The 20,514-nt window shown below is 41.0% G+C and overlaps 1 protein-coding gene across 8 annotated transcripts in view; it reads left to right on the top strand.

The window, feature by feature from the left end:
• The window catches only part of CHL1 (cell adhesion molecule L1 like), a 137,787-nt gene extending 122,185 nt beyond the window's left edge, over positions 1–15,602 (top strand). For 3 of the 8 annotated variants that reach the window (XM_075095632.1, XM_075095629.1, XM_075095631.1), the window contains 8 exons: positions 1,242–1,357; positions 1,525–1,729; positions 1,963–2,085; positions 3,415–3,594; positions 10,409–10,570; positions 11,272–11,403; positions 12,250–12,322; positions 14,241–15,602. In XM_075095632.1, coding sequence (XP_074951733.1) covers positions 1,242–1,357; positions 1,525–1,729; positions 1,963–2,085; positions 3,415–3,594; positions 10,409–10,570; positions 11,272–11,403; positions 12,250–12,322; positions 14,241–14,457 — 1,208 coding nt within the window. In that variant the 3' untranslated portion in view covers positions 14,458–15,602. The remainder of the gene's footprint in view (positions 1–1,241; positions 1,358–1,524; positions 1,730–1,962; positions 2,086–3,414; positions 3,595–10,408; positions 10,571–11,271; positions 11,404–12,249; positions 12,323–14,240) is intronic. The other 5 variants (XM_075095635.1, XM_075095637.1, XM_075095636.1 and 2 more) reach the window with 3 other exon arrangements.
• The last annotated feature ends 4,912 nt before the right edge of the window (positions 15,603–20,514 follow it).

Genomic DNA, 20,514 nt, shown 5'->3' with positions numbered 1-20,514 from the left:
CAGGAGGGCCAGCAAACGGTCCGTGTGTCAGATCTGCAGGTTCACTTTATTAGGTAAAATCAGACAGTTTTCATCCCATGCAGGATCTGAAGCCCTTCAGCTGTTTTCATAAGAATGAGATAAACTGACCATTTAAATGGCTTTTGAAAACTACAGTGGATTAGGCAACTAAGACAAGCATGTGATTTGCTGCTTATTAAAATGACCGGACAGCCACGTCCTTGATTTAACCACCACATCCCGCAGCAGTCGCTCCCCAGTAGCGGTAGCATAGGTGCTGCTGCTCCCACCTTCCCCCTTGCTGCAGCCTCTCGCAGAAGCTGTTATGGACTATCATGGTCCATGGTAGGTGATATGAAACAGTCGGTAAAGTTGCTGTGATAAGCACAGGTGTAAAAAATGGGTTTACAGAGGGAAACAAGTGCTAAGGCGGGCTCTTGGAGCGAGCACGCCGAGATCTGAATTATCAGCCCCAAATGGACCAGTCTGATGTTCACAACCTGCCACGTGCTTCCTGGTGTTTCACCAGCGTGAGGTCTCGGTGCTGGGAATGGTCTCGGTGCTGCTCAGACGGGAGAACGCCCACCGCACACCCAGAGGTGGGCAACAGGAAGGTCTGGTAGTGCGTCTGCTCTCCCCAGCAGAGTGTGTGGCAGAAGAAGTGGGGAATGGTGAGAGCAGAGAGGAAGAAACCCCGCAGCACGTTTACTTTCTTTGTGTCTCTGTGATGAATCTAATTTTATATCTATCCGTGGAAAACCTTCATTGCAATTCAGTTGTCAATGGATCAAGGCCTCTTTTTTTTTTCAGGTGCTATAATAGCTCTCTGTGTTGTGTAGTGATTAAAATCCTACTGTTTAATGGGCTTAGTTGTAAAATGAAATTGATTATAAAAAACCCTTCATGATTGCCTTCTTGAGTGCTGTGTTAATAATTTTTTTTTATTCTTCTCACTGCTGTAAGCATTAGTTGAAACAGGAAATCATAAATACTGGTGTAGAAATTCATATGCCCCAGAGCACCTGTATTCCAGCCCTCAGCAGAAAGCCCTGATATGGCAAAATAATGTTTATTGGCCCATTTCGCCCACTGGATGCAGGTGGAATGGCTTTTTTCTTGCCTGCAGTAAGACTGCGTGAACTGCCACAGCTTGAGTTGGAAAGCCAAGCTTTGGAGCTGTGAACAGTGTGAAACTGAGCTCTTGTAAGTGTCTTTAATATGCAGCACTTTTATTTTTATAGTTCCAGATGCCGCTCCTTCCGGCGTATCGGTGGATATCGTGAACAGCACGTTGGTCAAAGTCTTCTGGTTTGGAATACCAAGGGACAGAGTTCGTGGACATTTAAGAGGCTATAAGGTTATGAATTTCTCTTTAAATAATTGTATACAGTCAAATAAACTAGCAAATGAATCCCAGATCAAGGGTAGATTGCAGTCTCTCATTTCGGGGAAGATGAGAGAAATCAATACTGTGTTCAGCCCCATAAAACATAGTTCGTTATAGAAATGCCAATCTCAATGCAGGTCAGTTGGTGGAAAACAAGAAGCATACTGGATGGGAAAAGGCATCACCCAGAGAAACACTTCCTAACGTTTGTAGGAGACAGAAACTATGGGATGATTCCTGGTCTAGAGCCCTTCAGTGAATTTCGCTTAACTGTTTTGGCTTACAACGCCAAAGGAGATGGCCCGGAAAGCTCCCCCGTTGTGTTTGAAACTCCGGAAGGAGGTAAGATGAGATGAGAATATGGGATGGAAGGACAAAAATAGAAATTGTCCATGTCACAAGGCAAGTTGATTTCCTTATTTAAAGTGATTGTAAAATCTCCAACATTCATAAAACCCCTCACTAGAAAGGGGAACTGGAGGTTTTGAGCTAAACTATATCCTCATTTAACAAGTCTGTGTAGAGACGGACCTATTCAGTCGTCTTCTCTGAAACCTAATCCCTGTATCTTCCAGTCCCTGAACAACCACGTTTTCTAAGGATCCTGAACTTTGACAAAGATTCCATCACTCTGTCGTGGGGACTTCCCAAGAAAGCAAATGGCCACCTTACTGGCTACATTTTGCAGTACCAGATAAGTATGTGCTTGTTTTACTTTGATTTTAGAACTTAAGCATTATTAGTTAAAAAATAAAAAATCACAACCAAAATAATAATAATAAAAAAACCACACAAAAAAAAAAAAACCCAAAACAACTAAACCCAGTGCACAGTTATTTAAAATAGAGGCTGATGAGAAGGGCTGTTTCTGAGATTCCTGTACAGCCGTAGCACCAGAAGAGCACGTTTCGAGCTGCAGTGTGCGCACAGCCTGCTAGAGGGCAGGCCAAAGTCATCTTCCAGAGCAAAAAGTTTTCCATGCCCTGTTCTGACATAAGCTCACATCGCTGCCATGCCTTGTTCCGCATTTATGCACTAATTACATTACTTCATAATTGCAAATGATACGTAATGTAGCAGGTACAGAAATTGTAGGTGCGTTTTACTGAAGCGAAACATTGAACACAAAGTCATTTGTAATGAGAGCCCTTCAGTCGGGTTTATTCAGAAGTTCACACTGTGTCAGTGAGCCCCTCCTCCCCGCGCAATGCCTCAGCAGAAATGCAGACAGCTACCACCTGAGTCATGTCATGGAGTAATGCCATTGAGGAAAAAACTGCAAACCAGGGGTGTCACTTTCCTTCTTGCCTGTGGAAGACCTGAGTAGCTGGACTTGGGGCAGGTAACATCAGGCAAGATCCAGTATTGGTCCTAGAGTGCCACAACACCAGCTGTGGGGCATGGTGACAGTTCAGGGTGGTTTATATCTTCTTTGAGGGTGGAACAAGATTAGACTGTGTCGTATTTACAAAAAAACCCCGCATACTTTTCACTTATCTCTGCTGATAACAGAACTGCCCGGTTGCCTTTGCAAGCTGAGGCTGAAGGCTGGACCCTCCCCTCGTTTCTGGTGATGATGAGCAGAGGGTGGATCCATCTATTTAGGCAGTTTGGGAGTAGCAATCCCTCCTTCAGTGGCCAACTGTGCTAGGGCAGAGTGGAACAAAGCAGAACATCCATCCGTTAACTTGCTTGCAAAAGTTTGCAGATGTTTGGAAGCAAAGCAAGAAGCAATTCATATATATTTAATGATCTAGGAGACAGTAATTTTTACCTCCCACTCAGTATGTGCATATCTAGAATCAGAAAGCTCTCTGAGAACAGTAATAGCTCACTGAGTAGTTGGGAGATTGACATGGATGCGATAAATCCCATTTAAGTGCTTGGCAGGAAGGTGAGATATGCTTCTTCAGACTTCGTCTTTCCTGCGTAGTGCAGCGTGCCTCCCTTGCAGGAGTGTTCGCGACACCTTTCATGTGCGTAGCCTTCGGCTGCTGGATCTGACTCAACTGCCTCTTCCCTTTCAGTAAACGAAACGCATGAAATCGGACCTCTGAACGACGTCAGCGTGACCAACCGCTCCACGCTCAGCTGGAAGCTTTCAGGTCTCAGCTCCAGTACCAAGTACAAATTCTATGTAAAGGCTTGTACAGTCAAAGGCTGTGGGAAGCCGGTCACAGAAGAAGGACTAACGATGGCTCAAGGGAGTAAGTTAATAGGCAATATGTTTTTATGTGGGGAAGCTCTAACAATAATGGGAAAACCTATTGAGAATATTCCAGGCTTGACATTTCCTCTGTAATTAGAGGAAATAAATTTGTTTTTCTTTCCATGAGAACAATCAATGAACTTTTTAATGTAGCCATGCAGCTCTTCAGAAAAGTAGAGCTTATCTGTTCAATTTTGCTGTACAGTACTCTGTTTCTATTCCCACTGGTCAACTCTTTAAGCCGTACTAGAACAAATGAATTGCATTTAGTCATGAACAGAAAGTTAAAAATCTAGATAATCTGTTCTCAGTAATATTATGAAAACAAATTCTGCCCTTGCATGAAGATGGGGGAATGGCCAGCAACATTAGGGGCGGGTATTTGACACTGAAAATCCAGATGAACATAAAACTGACTGCAGCGCATTTCATCCATTATTTTATTATTATTTTATCAGAGACTGGAAGTGAGCATTTGTGTGCCACTTACACCCTATCCTAAACCACAGATGTTCAGTGATTTAAAGGAAAATCACAAGCTCTATGTCATAGCTCATCTTTCACATTCAGCTGAAAAGAAATAAAACAAAACGTACTGCGCTCAGCAAGTCTGAAAACTCTACAATACCGAGGAACAGGTCCTTGCTATTAATCAGAAACCATTGCTCTGCGCTTACCACCGGGAAGGCAAAAGAGAATGTGATAAACTAAAGAGTCCTGGCTCCATCATTTTTAGCAATGATAGTAGTCTGGAACACTGTTGTTAGAAAATAGAAAAATGGTCCTTGTTGCACAACATCCTATTGGACTTCCAAGTTGCAGAATCTCTTCAGTTACTGGTAAAACAAGTAAAAAGTACTTTAAACTCATCACGACCCAGTTCAGGATCCAGTCATGAACTACCACCTGTTTTCTCAAGTAACGAAACTCCTCAGTGTCTCGTAGCCTCCAGTCTCACTGTAGTTTACAGGCACTCACGCGGTAGTAACTATCAATCTACCGGCGTGCTTTAAAATTTATTCTCATTAAGGAAAGTAAAAGATCCTTTTCTTTTCCAAGCTAAAAATATGCAATTTCACCTCATTTATTTCCCTTTTCTGGCCTTCATTGGGCAGCCAGAATAATGTGTTTTGGCCACTTGAAAGTCTATAACTTCTTTGAATAACCTTGTGAATTTTTATGAAGTACATGAAATACATTTATGAAATACCTGATATGCTTAAACGGATGATAACGTTGCCATTCATTTTGTTCTGGTTCTCGTCTTTCCTAAGGCTTTGTTTCAGCAGTGGCAACAACCGATTCTTGTGAAATGCTTGTAGAATAGAGTAGAATAACTAATGCAAGCTGCAAGGGTCCAGTTCTGCGATTAATGGGTGCTCCTTGCTGGTTCTCAGGCCACCCTGAATTAGGACACCGTGTCTGTCACTGAGATGCCATTAGATTTTTGTGTCATCATTTTCTGGCTAAATCGTTCAGATATTTTCCAAGTAAACATGATAGGCTGAAAAAAAATCACCCTTTTCAGTGACCTTCTTGGGGTTTTAAGCTGTAGTATGGGAAGCAGAGCGATTGCTCAAAATTAAAACAATTTCTCTTCTTGAAGAAAGGGAGTGATTTTGAAAGTCAAAGTTTATAATTTAAAATGAACCACATAAATGACAGATATAAGATGTGGTGCCCTCTGAAATGAAACTCTGTGATAGAGCATTCCAAGTCTCTTTGGGTCTTGATTCAGTGATTCTATATCCACTATGTTCCGGTTTTAGTAATAAAAACATAAAGCTCTCATTGTTCATTTTAAGACTTTGAATAGCTTCCACTGCTGTAATATAGCCTTTGCAGGCTGTGCCATGGGTATTTCAGGATTTCACAATATGTTCTGCCAGGAAAGCGGAGATGTTGTGGTGGAAGCTACGTGATAAAATTCACATTTTATCATTGATATACTTGATCCGCATTTTGCTATTGCTTTCATTGATTTGCAGTTATCCCTGCCACTATAGTCTGGAATCAGAAAGAAAAGCCAATCTCTTTCTTTGATACGTACATATGCCTGTATCACTGCTAAAAACAAGTCTGCGTAGGGAAAATTGTTGTGCTGTAAATGATAATTTTGCCAGCCTGTAATTTATGTGCAACCCATTTCCTGACGATGAGTTTGCAGTGGCATGAATCACTGAATTTAGTAAAAGAAAGTTTACCTCAATTAAATAAACATAACTCCCTGCATAGATAAATGAGTAGATAATACCCTTTCTCTACAACTGCAGCATCTTCCTCTGTGAATGAACCACTCAGATTTTTTGTCAGGAGTAACACATTGCTTTGAGTTAGCAACACTTTACCAAACGGTCAGTGAGTGGACACTGGTAGGAAAAGACCGTCTCGTGCTCACATCTCTACTTCTTCATTCTCAGCGGAGCAGTGTCACGGTCTCCACCCTGTGCATGCCTGACAGCGGCGGAGGTCGAGCCCTCTGCTCTGCAACACTGCCTCTGTCGGAAGGGGCTGGTTCTGTATAATTACTTGCCAGAAGAAAACCACACTTTAATATTTGCCTCTAAGATTAAACGCAGGCCCACTGGAATTAGTGAGAAATAGCAGTAGGCTATATAAAAGCTTTCATTTATGGCATCCTTGCTGCATGACCCAACGCCACTGGCATTAGCAGCTAGTACAAAGTCGATGAAATAAAAGGCCTCTTTCTTATGAAAGATCTTAAACATAGCCAAAATAACTCGGATAAAAAATGCTGGTATACAACCAAAAGTCTTTATCAGTTGTTGATAAAATACTGTGGACAGTCATGAAGAACCCGGGCAAAGGGACTTTTGCATTGTATTGGAATATAAATAATAGATTAACTTTTGTGGCTTTAATTTGGTTTCACTCCGCAGAAGAAGTTGTGCTGTCTTTAGAAAATGAGTTTTTCCTCTACTTTTCCATTTTCAGGCAGTATTTCTTAAATGACCTACGAACTAATTAATTTTCCCATTGAAAATGTCGATTTCCCAATGATCGTTAGCCCTCGGAAGCATAACACAAAATAACGTTCTTACACCAGTGAAAAGAATTAATTTAATACAGCAGTCCTTTTTTAACACAAAGATTCTTTTCATCTAGAGTTGCCAGTGTTTCTCAAGGATTACTAAACACGTATTACATGTTGAGAATGATTACTGTGTGTCCAGAAATTCAAGCCTTAATGAAAAATTCATCCAGAGGAAGCCGTACAACTGCAGTTTTATTTTTCAGAGAAGCCAGAGAGTAGAAGTTCACCAGTTTCATTACATTTCAATGGCAATTGGCACGTAACTCCCACAGGCTTTTTGAAATCCTTGTCCGGAGGGTACTAACCTTTGTGACCCACCGTAAGATGCGGAGAGTAACTATTTGTAACAAAACCTATGGCTTTAGTTCTCTTTTGCCACAGGCACAGTGAAAAAGGAAAAACACAACTGCCTTAGCCATGTGTAACCACCGCTACTGTGACCAGCAACCCCCCCAAAATAGACCCTATTTGCTCACAATCCAAAGAACCTGTGGAATCTTGGTGACAAATTTCTTTTTCTGTCGTTTATGCCACTCCACTCTGTGGCTCTTCTTCGGCCGGGGGACCTGTAGCCCATCAAACCCCGCTGCTCGTGACAGGCAGTGACATGTCCCACCAGCCTGGGTGCTGCTCACTGGCTGGGTGGGAAAAGGAATATCTGATGTGTTGCTATTTCAAACCCCTATCACTCTGAGCAAGAACAATAGGCGTGATAAATACAATATGCTAAATATATCAGTCTCGGAGTACTTCAAACAAATTTGTAATTAACTGTTTGTCTTTGCTATTTTTTATCCCTTTTCCTCTTCTATCAGCCTGTGTAACCTACGCAGACAGCTAAAGGGAAGCAGCAAGAGATGAACAAGCTATAACCTGTCGTCTTGTCCGAGCTCAGATTTCTCCTACAAATCGCCATCAGTACAAATAGCTGATCACTAACTCACCTATAAATTCTTCTCAATAGGCTTTACACACAGCAGGTTTACTAATCTCTGTAGCTTAAAATAGTCCCAATTTAGCATGAAATACCTCCTGCACTAAAAAAGCCCAGAAGATGAAGGATACCTGTGATGCATATTTATACATTTTTAATAGCCAGGCAGTTGGGGAAAACTAATGAAAGTTCAACTTTCCATTTATTGCAGCAGATGTATTTAGACAGGTTTGGTTATAAATTAAGATGTTGCTCACAATTAGTATTTAGCTATTAGGCTGCCAGCTTTTTATATAAGTACGTTTTACAACAGATGTGCTAACTTTTGGAGAACTGGCACTCTTGTAAGTCTTTGGGGGCAGTTTATACTGTTTTTCCCTTTACACCATAAGCTTCTATAAAAAATATGTGTTCTGTTGTTCTCATAAATCTCAGAGCCCGGTAGGAATATTGTAAAATTGCAGTTCAGTGTTTAATGTTCATGCGAGTCCCATGGTATGGCTGATAAATAGCGGGGGAAGACGAGAAGCGCTGGTGATACGCCTTTAGTACTAATGTTTCTTCTTCCTTATTGTAGATTAAAAACCTAACCCAACTGCTTTCAATTTTCTGAAGCTAATTCCTGCAGCTCACTGACCTTTCAGTATGTTGAGCTTTTCCTTATCTGTATATCTTTGCTTTTATTTTTCAGGATGCTACACTGCTTTTTTTTTAATTTTTATTCCAGCCACCAAACTTGCCCCAATTAGCAATGCTTTCTCCTCTGTAGGTGCTATATTGAGTGTGTAACACAGACCAGAATGAAATCGCATGGAAAGAAACCTCATAAACACCCATCACTGGACACCAGTACCGAGTTTTAAAGGAAAATATTTGTTTAGTGATTTGGGATAGGTGATGTTAACAGCCTGGAGAGCCAATGGCAAACCCCCGGTCCCAGGTCAGGGTGGGCTCCAACCCTCATTGCAGTACGTGCATCCCCATCCGGCCGGCCTCATCTGCCTGAGAAAGAGGGGTTATTTTTCAGCCATATCAGTTCCCCCCCTTTCTGCTTCTCTAAGGAGCTGACCGTTCAAAAAGAAGAGGCTGACACAAGCTGGAAATAAACAGGTGATAGATATGGAGTGGTTAAGATGGTTTGAGAAAAATGCACAACGAGCCACAGCTGTGGGCTACCGCTGAGCTTGGGGTTGAGCATTTTGCTTGCCAGGAGCTCCGGAGAAAAGCTTCCTAAGGAGACCTGTGTTGTGTGCAAGCTGGGCCACGTGGTTAGTGTGTCATGCATAAGTGTTACGTGGTCTTTAGTGCACAATGGACTTAAGGTTTACATTCATTCTTGTTACTTTACGGATACTGTTTCCATTAAATATGTTTTTCTGATGTCTTGATTTTAGAACATGTAATTAAAATGTACCTGTGGTATCTTGTTGCTTAATTTGCAGTTTGATTAAAAATTATAGCTCAGTTTCACATACTTCATTTAGCAAAAATTACCGATAGATGGATTAATTTATGCTAATAAGCTGTGCTTCAGTATCAGCAGTATTTCAGCTTTATGTGTTCTCTCTGGGTCCCAATGGTCTACTAATTTAACTGCTTATTGTAATACACGTATAGTTGCCTTGGAAAACTTATCTTGAACTGTTGCTTTGATTGTGCTTGGATTCATCTTAATCTTTTTTTTTTTCCTTCAGCTGTCAACTAAGCCTTAATCTCTGAAAGCTTCTTGCTTTGCTTGTTTACTACTTTAAGCATAAATGAGCATTATCAGTGCTAATTGGTCAAGTAGTTTTGAAATTATACTGTGTTCTCAATCCTTAGTTTAGACAACTTTGGATAAAGCAGGCAAATTAGGCAACTGAACACAATTAAAGAGTTATATTTAAGTGCATACCCCCCCCAAATGCCTCTCCTGCCATCAAGGGTGGGCAGAGTCCCATGTTGTACCCGTTGGTTGACTAAAGAGGTCCTCTGTGTCAACCCGCAGTTCTGAATTTGTTTGCGTGAGCAAGCTTTTCGTGTTCAGGCAGTGATTGCCAACCTCTGTAGATGTCCTTTTTGCTGTTATCCACAAATGCTATTTTAAAAAAGCTTATTTAATACCCACCAATCTTGATGCAGACAGAAATTACAGTAGGTGTTTTGCAAGTGAAAAGGCTCTAAAACTAGGGCTACTGGAATTGCCCTTCTACCTTTTAATCAAATATTAAACTCATCAGGTACATTTAAATGCCTAAATATCAATTTAAAAGCCAACTCAGCTGTATCTAGCACAGTGTTTTATGCGGGCATTGTGGAGTCTAAAAGGACATGGGAAATCTCTGTCGGGAGAGAAATGAGTACAAATCCCAATGTTATTTTTCTCCATGAGACACATAAGAATCCATTTCCAGATAACAAACTGTCTGTGCTTCCCTGCTGAGCTCCGTTCAATGGTAGAAGCATCAAACCCCTGATTATCTTTACAAAGGAAGCCCATTTTCAAGTTGTAATTTTTTAAGCACTCATCAGTTAAAGCAGAGCCATAATCCCCCGTCAATATTAACTTTCATCCTGGGAAATGTACAAACCTCTTCATAAACATCAGGATTACTTCAGTCTGCTGATTATTTTATCTTGTAGAATATTAAAAATCAAATAGGGGGAATGTTTTTCTGGTTTATTGCCTGCTTTTGAAAATCAGATTATCTGACGATAAAATGTTAAAAATCCTTGTGTGCCATATTTGTGTGTTACTTACGTTATTTGTAACTGTGCATTTCACGGGCCTTTTGTTCAATGAATACAATTAATCAATATGACTTGAATGTGTACATTCCATAGGTAAAGGGATCGGCAAGATTTCAGAAGCAGTAAACCCCACCCAAAAGTTTCACCCCATTGAGGCGCTTGAGCCTGGAACTGAATATACAGTTCGTCTAGTGACTAAGAATTGGGTTGATAACAATAGCATTTTTGAAGATGTAATTGAGACAAGGGGGAGAGGTGAGACATGAAAACCTTCAAGGTGCTAAAGATTTATTTTGAATGTAAATAACTGTTGAGGTTACATCTTACCTTGTGCAGTGAAAGTGTACCAACCCCATAATTTTGTTCTGTGATTTATTTGTTGGTTTTTTTTTTAAGTTGACCCTTGCAGTTGAATCCCATGGGAGCATAAACGCATCCGTGGTTCTCGGCTGAGTCTTATGCTTTGCTTGACGCACCATAGCCGGGAACTGTTACAAACTTTACAAACCCGTTTTCCCTCCTATGCGATTTTGAGAGGGTAGTGCTGTGATGGAATCCATCTTACGTGTGCCAGTCCAGTGGTTTGCATGTGTCGGGTGCGCTTTTAACTGTTTCTTTCGCAAAACTGCTTTTGCATGAGAGGCTTAACAGTTCTCTGTTCAGCGTTCCTACTTGGCATTAATCTTGTGAGCCAACTACTCTCTCTCTCAGAATTACCTTTCCAAAATGTCTGTATTGTGCCGTGTGGACCACGCATTCCCCTTAAGCCTAAAAATTTCACACTCTGGACATATTTCTGTCTTGCATTTCTTTAAGCTGAACTCAATGAGTAGCGATAGTCTGATTCAATTAAGATTCACTGAAGAAAATGTTAGGTATTTGTGTTATAGTAACGTGATACCCTTTTCCTCTGATTAATTTTAATTTTTTTCTTACTCCTCTTCCGTTTCACAAAGCCTATGCTGGCATTTACGATGGAATTTCCACCCAGGGGTGGTTTATTGGACTGATGTGTGCCATCGCTTTGCTCACCCTGCTGCTGCTAACTATTTGCTTTGTCAGAAGAAATAAAGGAGGAAAATATTCAGGTAAATGGATTTATCATCCTGTCGCTATGTTCACATGTTAATAACAAGCATCCTTCAGGCTTTTATCTCTGGCGGCTGCAAAGCCGCAAGCAGAAACATCCAATTAGGATTTGTAGTTTTGATGAATATCTGCAGAATGGATTCTAATGAATATAAGTGAAACTCTGCTCTCTGGGTGAGATAGTGCTGTGTGCTGGTCAGAGATCTTGCTAAGGCCTTTGATAGCGCTCGTTGAAGCTTCCAGTATTTAATCCATCCCTAGAGCCCAGGTCCTTCACCAGCTGCACCTCTGAGCCTCCGCTGGCAGGGCTACCTGCTCGCTTTCCACCTGAAAACTGCTACTTGACATACTGACTGACACACTTCCATGGGTACCCGAGCTGCTTAACGACAGAGTATTTTGCTAGCAGTAATTCTGTAATTTTCAAAGCAAGAAGTAAGGATTTAAGCATTAAATACTGAAGTATAAATCTGGTTGCCCAGAGGGGTGGTCGATGCCCCATCCCTGGAAATAGTCAAGGCCAGGCTGGACGGGGCTCTGGGCAACGTGATCTGGTTGAAGATGTCCCTGCTCACTGCAGGGGGGTTGGACTTGATGGCCCCTAAAGGTCCCTCCCAACCCAAACCATCCTATGATTCTGTAAACGCTATCTTTCTTAAAAAATTCAGGAACGGCACCAAACCCTTGATGGACGCGTGCTGGTTGTGTCCAGCCAGACATGCAGTGCACGCTGCCGCCCTCCACGTTAGGCCGCACGTGATGACGGTTTTCCCATTGCACCTGCAAAAAGAAAAGCCCATGGCGGAACATGGCGTACAGATCTGTGCTTTATTTTATTTGTACAGTGAAAGAAAAAGAAGATTTGCATCCAGATCCTGAAGCTCAATCAATAAAAGATGAAATCTTTGGGGAATATAGGTAAATAGGACCTGCTTTGACAAGCGTTTGTGTTTGTTGGGGTTTTGTTTGTTTCCAGATGTCATCATTATTTATGACATTTTTATAGCATGCAATTAATGCTATTTTTCATTTTCAAAGCAAACCTCATAGGAGTGGATAATAGTAGGAATATAAAGGTATATCCAATATACTTAAATCCATCCAAGTTGGGATATAAGTAAATGTTGATGTATCAGTGGTTATTTTTCACACGTTTGGTTGTTTGTTTTTTTTTTTTTATTTAGCATTGTATGAATAATGTAAATATATATGATAATTTGGGTTCCTGTAATGTCCACTGAAGCCAATAGAAAGACTTCTATGTCTTCAGTGGGTTTCTGAAACCCAGTCAGGCCGAAATGGTGTAATACGGGGAATGTTCATTTTGTGGAAGGAAACAAAGAAAAGTTTGAAATACAGCCAGAGATGGCAAAAACCCAAACAAGCCTCACTACAGAAGTTTCTGTAGGAGAATTGAAATCACTTTGGCTGCTTTAAAATAACTAAATCTTACAATATTATGTAACTGTCATATGAAGAAAAATACATCATTATAAGAACCATGCTGGAAAACTGGTGTCGCTTGCCTTAAAGGCAGAAAATTTCCGTTGAAATCCCTCTTATATATACTACATTATTTGTACTGGAATAGGGGTTTTTTTTTCTGCATAATTTCATCTTTATTTAATTTTTAATGCTTTCTAATGGGACAAATATTTAGAAAGGTAAGAAAGTCCTGAGGTTAATAACTTTGACCCCCTCCTTTCCCCCCAAACTCCACACTTGTCTTTTTTATAAATAGAAATGCCACGTGTAGAAAAGCAGTGAATATTTTTACTGTATTGATTATATTCTTTATTATACGCTGAAGCGGTAAAGTTCAGGTGCATTTCTCTGTCCTTCCTCAGATGACGTTACCAAACCATTGACACTGATTTGGCATTAGCAAGGACCATAACTGAGTAATTGCGTCCTTAGTTCAGAGGCCTGATTTGGGGTTTTTTGTAACCTTTTAATCTGTGTTTCCCGTCCCCCTAAATCAGAAGTCAGGCTGCTTTGGTTGTTCTTCTGCAGTAGCATTAGGAAGAACGGCCAGTGGAATTTCCTTTTTCTCTTGATTTTTGGTGGTGGGTCCGCCCTTTTTCATGAAGTTGCCGTTGAACATAGCCTGCATGTGAGCAGATGTGGACACTCTGATTCTGCTTTGGTTTTTCCCTGTTCCTTCCCTTTAGCAGAGAGAAACTCCATCAGCTACAGTACGATAACAGCAGAACAAATGAAAGAAGGGGAAAAAAAAAACCCTTTGTTAGTCATCTAAAATTAAACAAATGCTCACAAAGCAGTGAGATACAACCTACAGCTTATGCCTCGTCCCACAGCTTAACGTCAGCTCACCCACCCACCTCAAAAGAAAAAGGAAAGAAACAGGCCCTGAATATTGCCCACTGTTTTGTAGAATGAAAATGTCTCTTTCTGTAAGGTGCCGAAGACTCGACACCAGCACTGACCGCTGGAGCCGATCCCTCAAATCCCTTCCAGCGTTCGCTTCTTCCTCCTCTTCCCCCTTCCTTGTCTGTCCGTTCTGTCTGTCCAAGGCAAAAAGGGAAAAAACCCAAAAGACGTGTAGTTTTCATTGATGTTTGCCTTTCTTAACCAACTCCACTGTTGTAATAATCACAAAATCATCTATGTGGGAATTCGGGTCGGTGTAAATGACCTGCCTGAGGTGCACCGGGCGAAGCAGGACTCGTGGGGTCACGTCATTCCCAACGTACTCCCCACACAGAAATGTTTCCCTCGCTCTTCCCTCCTGCTGCTTGCTTTCACAATAAAAGAGCAGTTTCCATGCTTGCGATTAAAAGATAGGTTTTTGGAAAGGCATTTCTTTGTTTTGTAGTGACAGCGATGAAAAGCCGCTGAAAGGCAGCCTCCAGTCAATTAACGGGGACATTAAAGCCGCCGAAAGTGCTGATAGTCTGGTAGATTATGGAGAAGGGGAGCATGGGATGTTCAATGAAGACGGTTCATTTATTGGAGCTTATTCTGGATCTAAGGAAAAAGGATCAGTGGAAAGCACTGGGAGTTCTACAGCAACTTTTCCTCTCCACGCCTAAAATATTAGCAAGAATGATTCATGTTTAATTGTGATATTTATCTTGATTAGCACTCCACAGTTACCACATGTGATTGGAAGCAGGTTGCAAATTGAGCCAGTCAGGAACCTGACATCCAGGTAATATAAAAATAAGTCACTGCCACTAAAAGATGATTTTTCCATCGTAATTTCTAGGTGTTTTCTTCTAATTAAAACAAAACAGAATTTCTCGGTGTTACATCTGTATAATTAACTGTTATTCCACGTGTTTCTTAGGTTTGGAATATGTTTCTCTGTAGAGTATTTTTTTTTTTTTTCTTGTATGGCTGTTGTCACTTTGTGCCTACGTTTATATGTAGTGTTCCCTCATGTACGGGGACCTCGGCATTGCAGAGGTTGCAACACAAGAAAATCAGACAAAACCAGCGGGTGGCTCCGCAAAGTGACACAATGCACCCTACTGAGAAAAATGATAATTTAAAATACTGGAGAAATATATTCTATATATTGTATAATTCTTCATAAAGAAATAAACTCCTTTGCTTATGATACTCTAAAATTATTTTAGTGGTTAGAGCTGACTGCAATTACCGATACTTAGAGATGCGACTTTATCCACAGAAAAATTGCTCTTAGAAGAAAAAGCTCTGGCCTTGTGGATGAATCTTCTGTCCAGTAGCTGGCACTATTTCCTTAAATAAGTTAAGCTGCAGTATCTTTCCTGTGGCGAGGCAAAACAGGGTTCCCATCCACCATCATTAGAAAGTATTTTAATTTGTTTTCCCGAGTCTCTGCAAGCTGCATTTCTAAGCAAAATGCTTGGTGTCTGTCTCATATCTGTATATTTGTGCACTAGCTTACATTTCCTGGAGACGCTGTACATATGATATTAATATTGACACAAGTAAAAATCCACCTCGTTTTATTTTGAAATGAGACATGTTGCTAGCATGAGTCTGTATAGCTGCGTAGGAATGAATAGAATTGCTTCTTAAAATGAGTTTGGACCAGCAAAACTAGCTTTCAGAAGGAGTTGTGTGTATCCCAGTCCTATAAATCTCACACCTTTCTAGTACCACGTAAGATAAACCTACCCGACTTTCAAGAGATCACTTATTTTCAAGCTATTCATCGTTAAATAAACAAAAACGAAAGCAAAGAAAATATTATGGTATAGTTTCTTTTACCCTTTGATTACTGAACGCTGGTTTAAATCTGGTTCGTTTCTTTGCCTCTCCGCCACTAACTCAGCAAAGCTGTACAGCACATTTTTTTGGTCTTTTTGTATTGGAATCTCACAAATTTCTTTAAAAGCCTTTGTATTTTTGAATACGCTTATACGAGTAGAGTATCAATTAGGCTTTATTTCCTCTTGCATTTACAAATGACTGTCACTTCAATTGTATTATTTTTTAAATAGTTACTACGGGAGGAGCAGGTCCTAAAAGCCATTTTGCATCCTGGTAGTAATTAGGCAAATATCCCCAGCGGGTCCTTCACGATCTCCATTACCTGGAAGAAAGAGAGGAAGCAAGAATTACATGGTTAGGAGTTTCCAGTAATGCCTACAATTAAGACCCGTTAGTTGCCCACAGAAAGGCAGGTTGTTACCAGCAGAAAGGCCGTGGTTCGTGCGCAGCTCCCCTTACGCCTGGGCTGAATTCTCAGTCGTGCTCATCGATTTCTGAAAGCAGTAAGAGACCTTTGGGGCTCGAGGCTTCTGCATATCTGTTCCTCTTTTTTTAATTATTTTTGCTTGTTAAGGACCTTTTGCCTAGCCTTTATTTGGGAAAAGCAAACCCCAAAGAGCCAGCCTGAAACCCCCAGCGATGCTGTGAGCGAGTATAAAAAGACGAATGGAAATCTGCCCCGAGTCAAAAGTCAGCCCGCTCTGTGCCAGTGACCCCGTGGTGCGAAGGACCTGCTTTTATTATTTATAAAGTTTTATTTTCCGTGGTTCTCTCAATCCAAATGCTAAAAAAGTCCAAAGTCATTTTCATTTTTATTAAAAAATACTAATTTTAAAAGGAGGGAGGCCATCATTGGAGAAATGTGAAAATTGGCATTGGCGCCTCATCAACAGAGACGTTTCCCACCAGGACCTTTATCTGCTGACTCTTGTCTGCTGCAGCCCAAACCAGGTGAAGTCTAAGAACTGATTAGGCTTGTGACAACCTTTGTTGCAAGCTTCGGGCTGCTTTTAATGCATTTCCTTTAGGAATTATCCGCACTAGCCTGTGATCAAGGGGCTTTGAAATAGGAACAAAAGCAGGGAACAAAATGGGGGTGGGTTCCCCCAAAGCCTCGCTAAGCTCCCGGGGCAGAGGGCTGGGGAAGGGCTGTCCCCGAGCCCGGCAGAGCTCTCCCAGCCGCGGGGTCACTACCCGGGGCAGAGCTTTGGGCAGACGCACGGGGCTGAGGCTGGATGCGAGCTGTCCGCAGACACAGCCATCCATTTTCTTGTACTTTGGGTCGCTGCAGATCGGCTAGACTCATTGTCCCAGAAAACGCCTATATTAAACAGACACAAATTTCAAATCATATTAGTGAGTGTCAGATTATCGAATAATGAATATAAATCCCCTGCGCTATCACTTGCTCTGTTGCTGCTAAGAGATGTTTATGATGTTCCTCTGATGTGCTACTCATCTGTGCCGGTATGTGCGCTTTTTTCTATTAAAATTTTAATTCAGATCCTTAAATCTTAATGTTGGTGTTTCATGATGCCTCAGGGTCTAAAAATCATACAGTGACAAAAAGATGTGCGATGGAATTTGTACAGCGCGCACTGACTTTTGAGGAATATGCCCAATGAATATTAAACAAATGGCTGAAAATCCCAGGGAATCTCACTCACTTGAGCTTCGTTCTCTTTCCCAAGCATTTCTTTTCCTTTTATTTTTTTCCTAATGGGGTTTTATTTTCTCTGGTATGGGTCCCACTCATGCAGTGTACCTTGGAAAGTGCAGGACACTAATGGTTTTGTTAGAGATTTGCTTTCAAAAGTAAGCTAACAGAGCAAGCTCACATTTTGCTGAGCAGTTTTTTGTCATTGTCACTGCATTTTTTTCTAGGGCGGTCTGTTACGGGTGAGAGGAATTGTGGCCATGTAGGCTGAATAAAAATGATCACCAACTGTACTGCAGTTCTGGAATAGGCCATTAAATCAAATATTTTATTTTTTTTTTCACTGGCCAGGAGTATTTATTAAAATTAATTGATGGAAATCTGTGGTGATTTCTTCAATTAATACCTAGAAGGGAATTTCAGGCTGCCTGCTGGGAGGAGGGGGTTGAGGACAGCCAGCCGTGTGAGCATGCAGACCCTGTTGGATAGGGGATTATGAATTACCTGGTGCCATGGCTGTTGGTTCGGTTTCATTTGGTTACGATATGCCGTTACATTTGGCTGGGAATACAAGTGTGAGAGGGGAAACGACACTTTCAGATTTGATATCTCAGTCGACCTGGGATGCAATTTCACCGAGCAAGGAGGAGGCAGTTCCCTGGCCCCAGGAAGCCTGGCTTGCGGATTTAAGCAGCCTCCTCTGGCACAAAAGAGGGGCGGATGTTTCTCAGAAACTTGTGGGGTTTTGACTGCGCATAAGATTAAGAAAATAAAATCAGCTCTTCCTTGCTAATGGTAAAAAGCTCTCCTGTGTGCTAGCTCCCGTGCAAGTGAGCTCTTTGCATTCACAGAGCAGCTTACCATTGATTTGGTATCGGTTGTGATCTCACACCGAAGTTTTTATTAAAAAAAAAATATATGTATAATATAATTGCACAATCAAGAACTTGTAGGAAGGGCTCCAGCTTCATTCTCAGGCAAAATTTGGAGTCCCGGTCTCAATAAATCCTCACTTGCGCCTGACTCTGCTCGTCAGCAAGCCCAGCGGTGCTGGGTACCAAAGCCCTTCTGGGGCTGGAGCTGTGGGAGGAGCAGAATTAGGAACCAAATCAGAAAATGACTTTCCCCTCTGGATAAAAATGAGTGTGTATGTATAATAAATTAAGAAAACCCTTCTTTGTAACTCAAGTCTTAAATTGATCTAATTAGCATATCATTTAATGCTTTATGATATTTGTTCTGTTGTGTTCTGTGTTCTTATTTCACAGATTTTAACGAGCAGCTCTTTTTCTGCTAACTACTTCCACCGACTGAATGGGTCAGATCCGATGCATGAGAGGTTTTAATAAAAATTTTCAGGCCGATTTTATTTTTGAGATGAAAACAAGTAGTAGCACAATCTTTCTATAGAAAAAGGTGGGGGTTTTTTAAACAGTAATTCCACGTGCAGTTTTGTAAACTGAAGTTAGAATAACATTCACTAATCCTTGCACGCTTCTGAAAGGAAATCTCACAGTAATTTTTTTATAGTCACTATTTTGCGGATGAGCGGTAAATCTAGATTATTTTATGTACCCGTAAGAATGGTTATTAAGAGAGGAAATTCTTCATGACAAGAGAATTGCCTTTACTTGACAATGGATCAAGCCCTCAGCTGCATCTCTGGTAATGTTTAGTGTTTCAAAATCAGGCGTATAAAGCGTGTGGGAGTACCGGTACATGTTTACATTGCAGCTCCGTATCTTTCATGTAAAGGTTTCAAGTGATCTGCACTGATTTGTTCCCTTTTCAGGCAGGAACCGGTAGGTGGGTTTGAGCCAAAGCATACGGTCTGTCTTGTTTTTTTGTTTTTATTACTTCGAACAAGATATTTTGTAATTTCATGAAAAAAAGATCAAAGCAAATGTGGTGTCACTGTTCCAATGTTACTTTTCGAGCTAAATGTTAGTGTGCATTTATTAAAGTTTAGAGAAACGTGTTGTACTGTAGTTGCTGTTTGTATCATGCATATGTGCACGTATGGTTTTAAAAGATATTTTCGTTTTACATGAAATACAACTTTGCTAATAAAAGTTTGACTTGATGTAATCTTCAAAAGCCTTAGCTGTAATCAGCAAGTTTTTCTTTCGTTTTGGTTTGGGTTTTTTCCTCCTGATGCCATTTCTTTGTTGGGAATTTGTTTCAATTGTCATTCCTAGCCCTCTCTAGCTGGTGGTCTGTGGTGGGTTTTCGTGGCCCCACGCCGAGGTCGAGCCACCCTTGGCTTTCACTGGGACTGTCAGACACCACGGACAACCAACCACCTAGGTATGATCTACACCAAAGCAGGGATGAACCTGAACTGCAAACACCCTGAATTTAAATGCCTCATTTATTTCATGGTATGGTTATCTCCTGGATCAAACTATCGTCCTACATCACGTTAACATCTGTAACATGCTATATATACTCTGATTGTGTGGGTTAACATCACATAACCTCCCAAGCACAAAGAGCTTTAAGTTAAGTGGCATGTGAAATACCTGCAAAAATAACATTATCCAGTGTTAAAATACACTTAGCCATGCAATGGAAGACAAAAGCTCAGCATACCAGGCATGAACAGAGGTGAAAGGAGCTGATCCAGCTATATACATGGTAGAATATAGCTATAAAGATTGGCAGGGTGAATTTCTACTCCTGTTCATTACAGATCAGCAGAATAATGGTGATTTTATAAATATCCAGGCACCTAGAAACCCAGTAATACTCATTCTTTTCTTCTAATTCCTTAGTGAGGGAAAACTCCACCTATGCTAAAAGTCAGAAATCGATGTGTATTCATTATACAGAAATATAACAAATGTTCTTTCTTTGCCAAGGAAAAGAGGAAAAGACCAAAATACCTTGGTTCTTTTGTTACTGAGTATTAAAACAGTCATCCTGTCTTCTCCCCACCCCCTGAATATTCAGTGTTATAGGATTTATTTAGTTCTACTCTGCCTGTCCACGGAGAAAGGTTAAGCAGGCGGGGCCCACGCGATGCACACAGCTGCACCAGCCCAATACCTGAAACAAAAAATGCAACTACTAAGGACCCATTAAAAGCCAGCAGAAAAATCCATGGCAGCTGATACTGCTGCAAAATCCATTTTTTTCAAAAAAAGGTGGTGTTTAACAGAAATTTGGAAGACCTAGGCAGTGTCCAAGTGCAGGACACGAATTGCTCACGCAGGGCTGGCTGGCTCCC

The sequence above is a fragment of the Phalacrocorax aristotelis genome, chromosome 6 (assembly GCF_949628215.1).
Source record: "Phalacrocorax aristotelis chromosome 6, bGulAri2.1, whole genome shotgun sequence".
NCBI classification, from domain to species: Eukaryota; Metazoa; Chordata; class Aves; order Suliformes; family Phalacrocoracidae; genus Phalacrocorax; species Phalacrocorax aristotelis.
The sequence above is the reverse complement of the archived record's forward strand: the minus strand, read 5'-3'. Positions and strand labels throughout refer to the sequence as shown.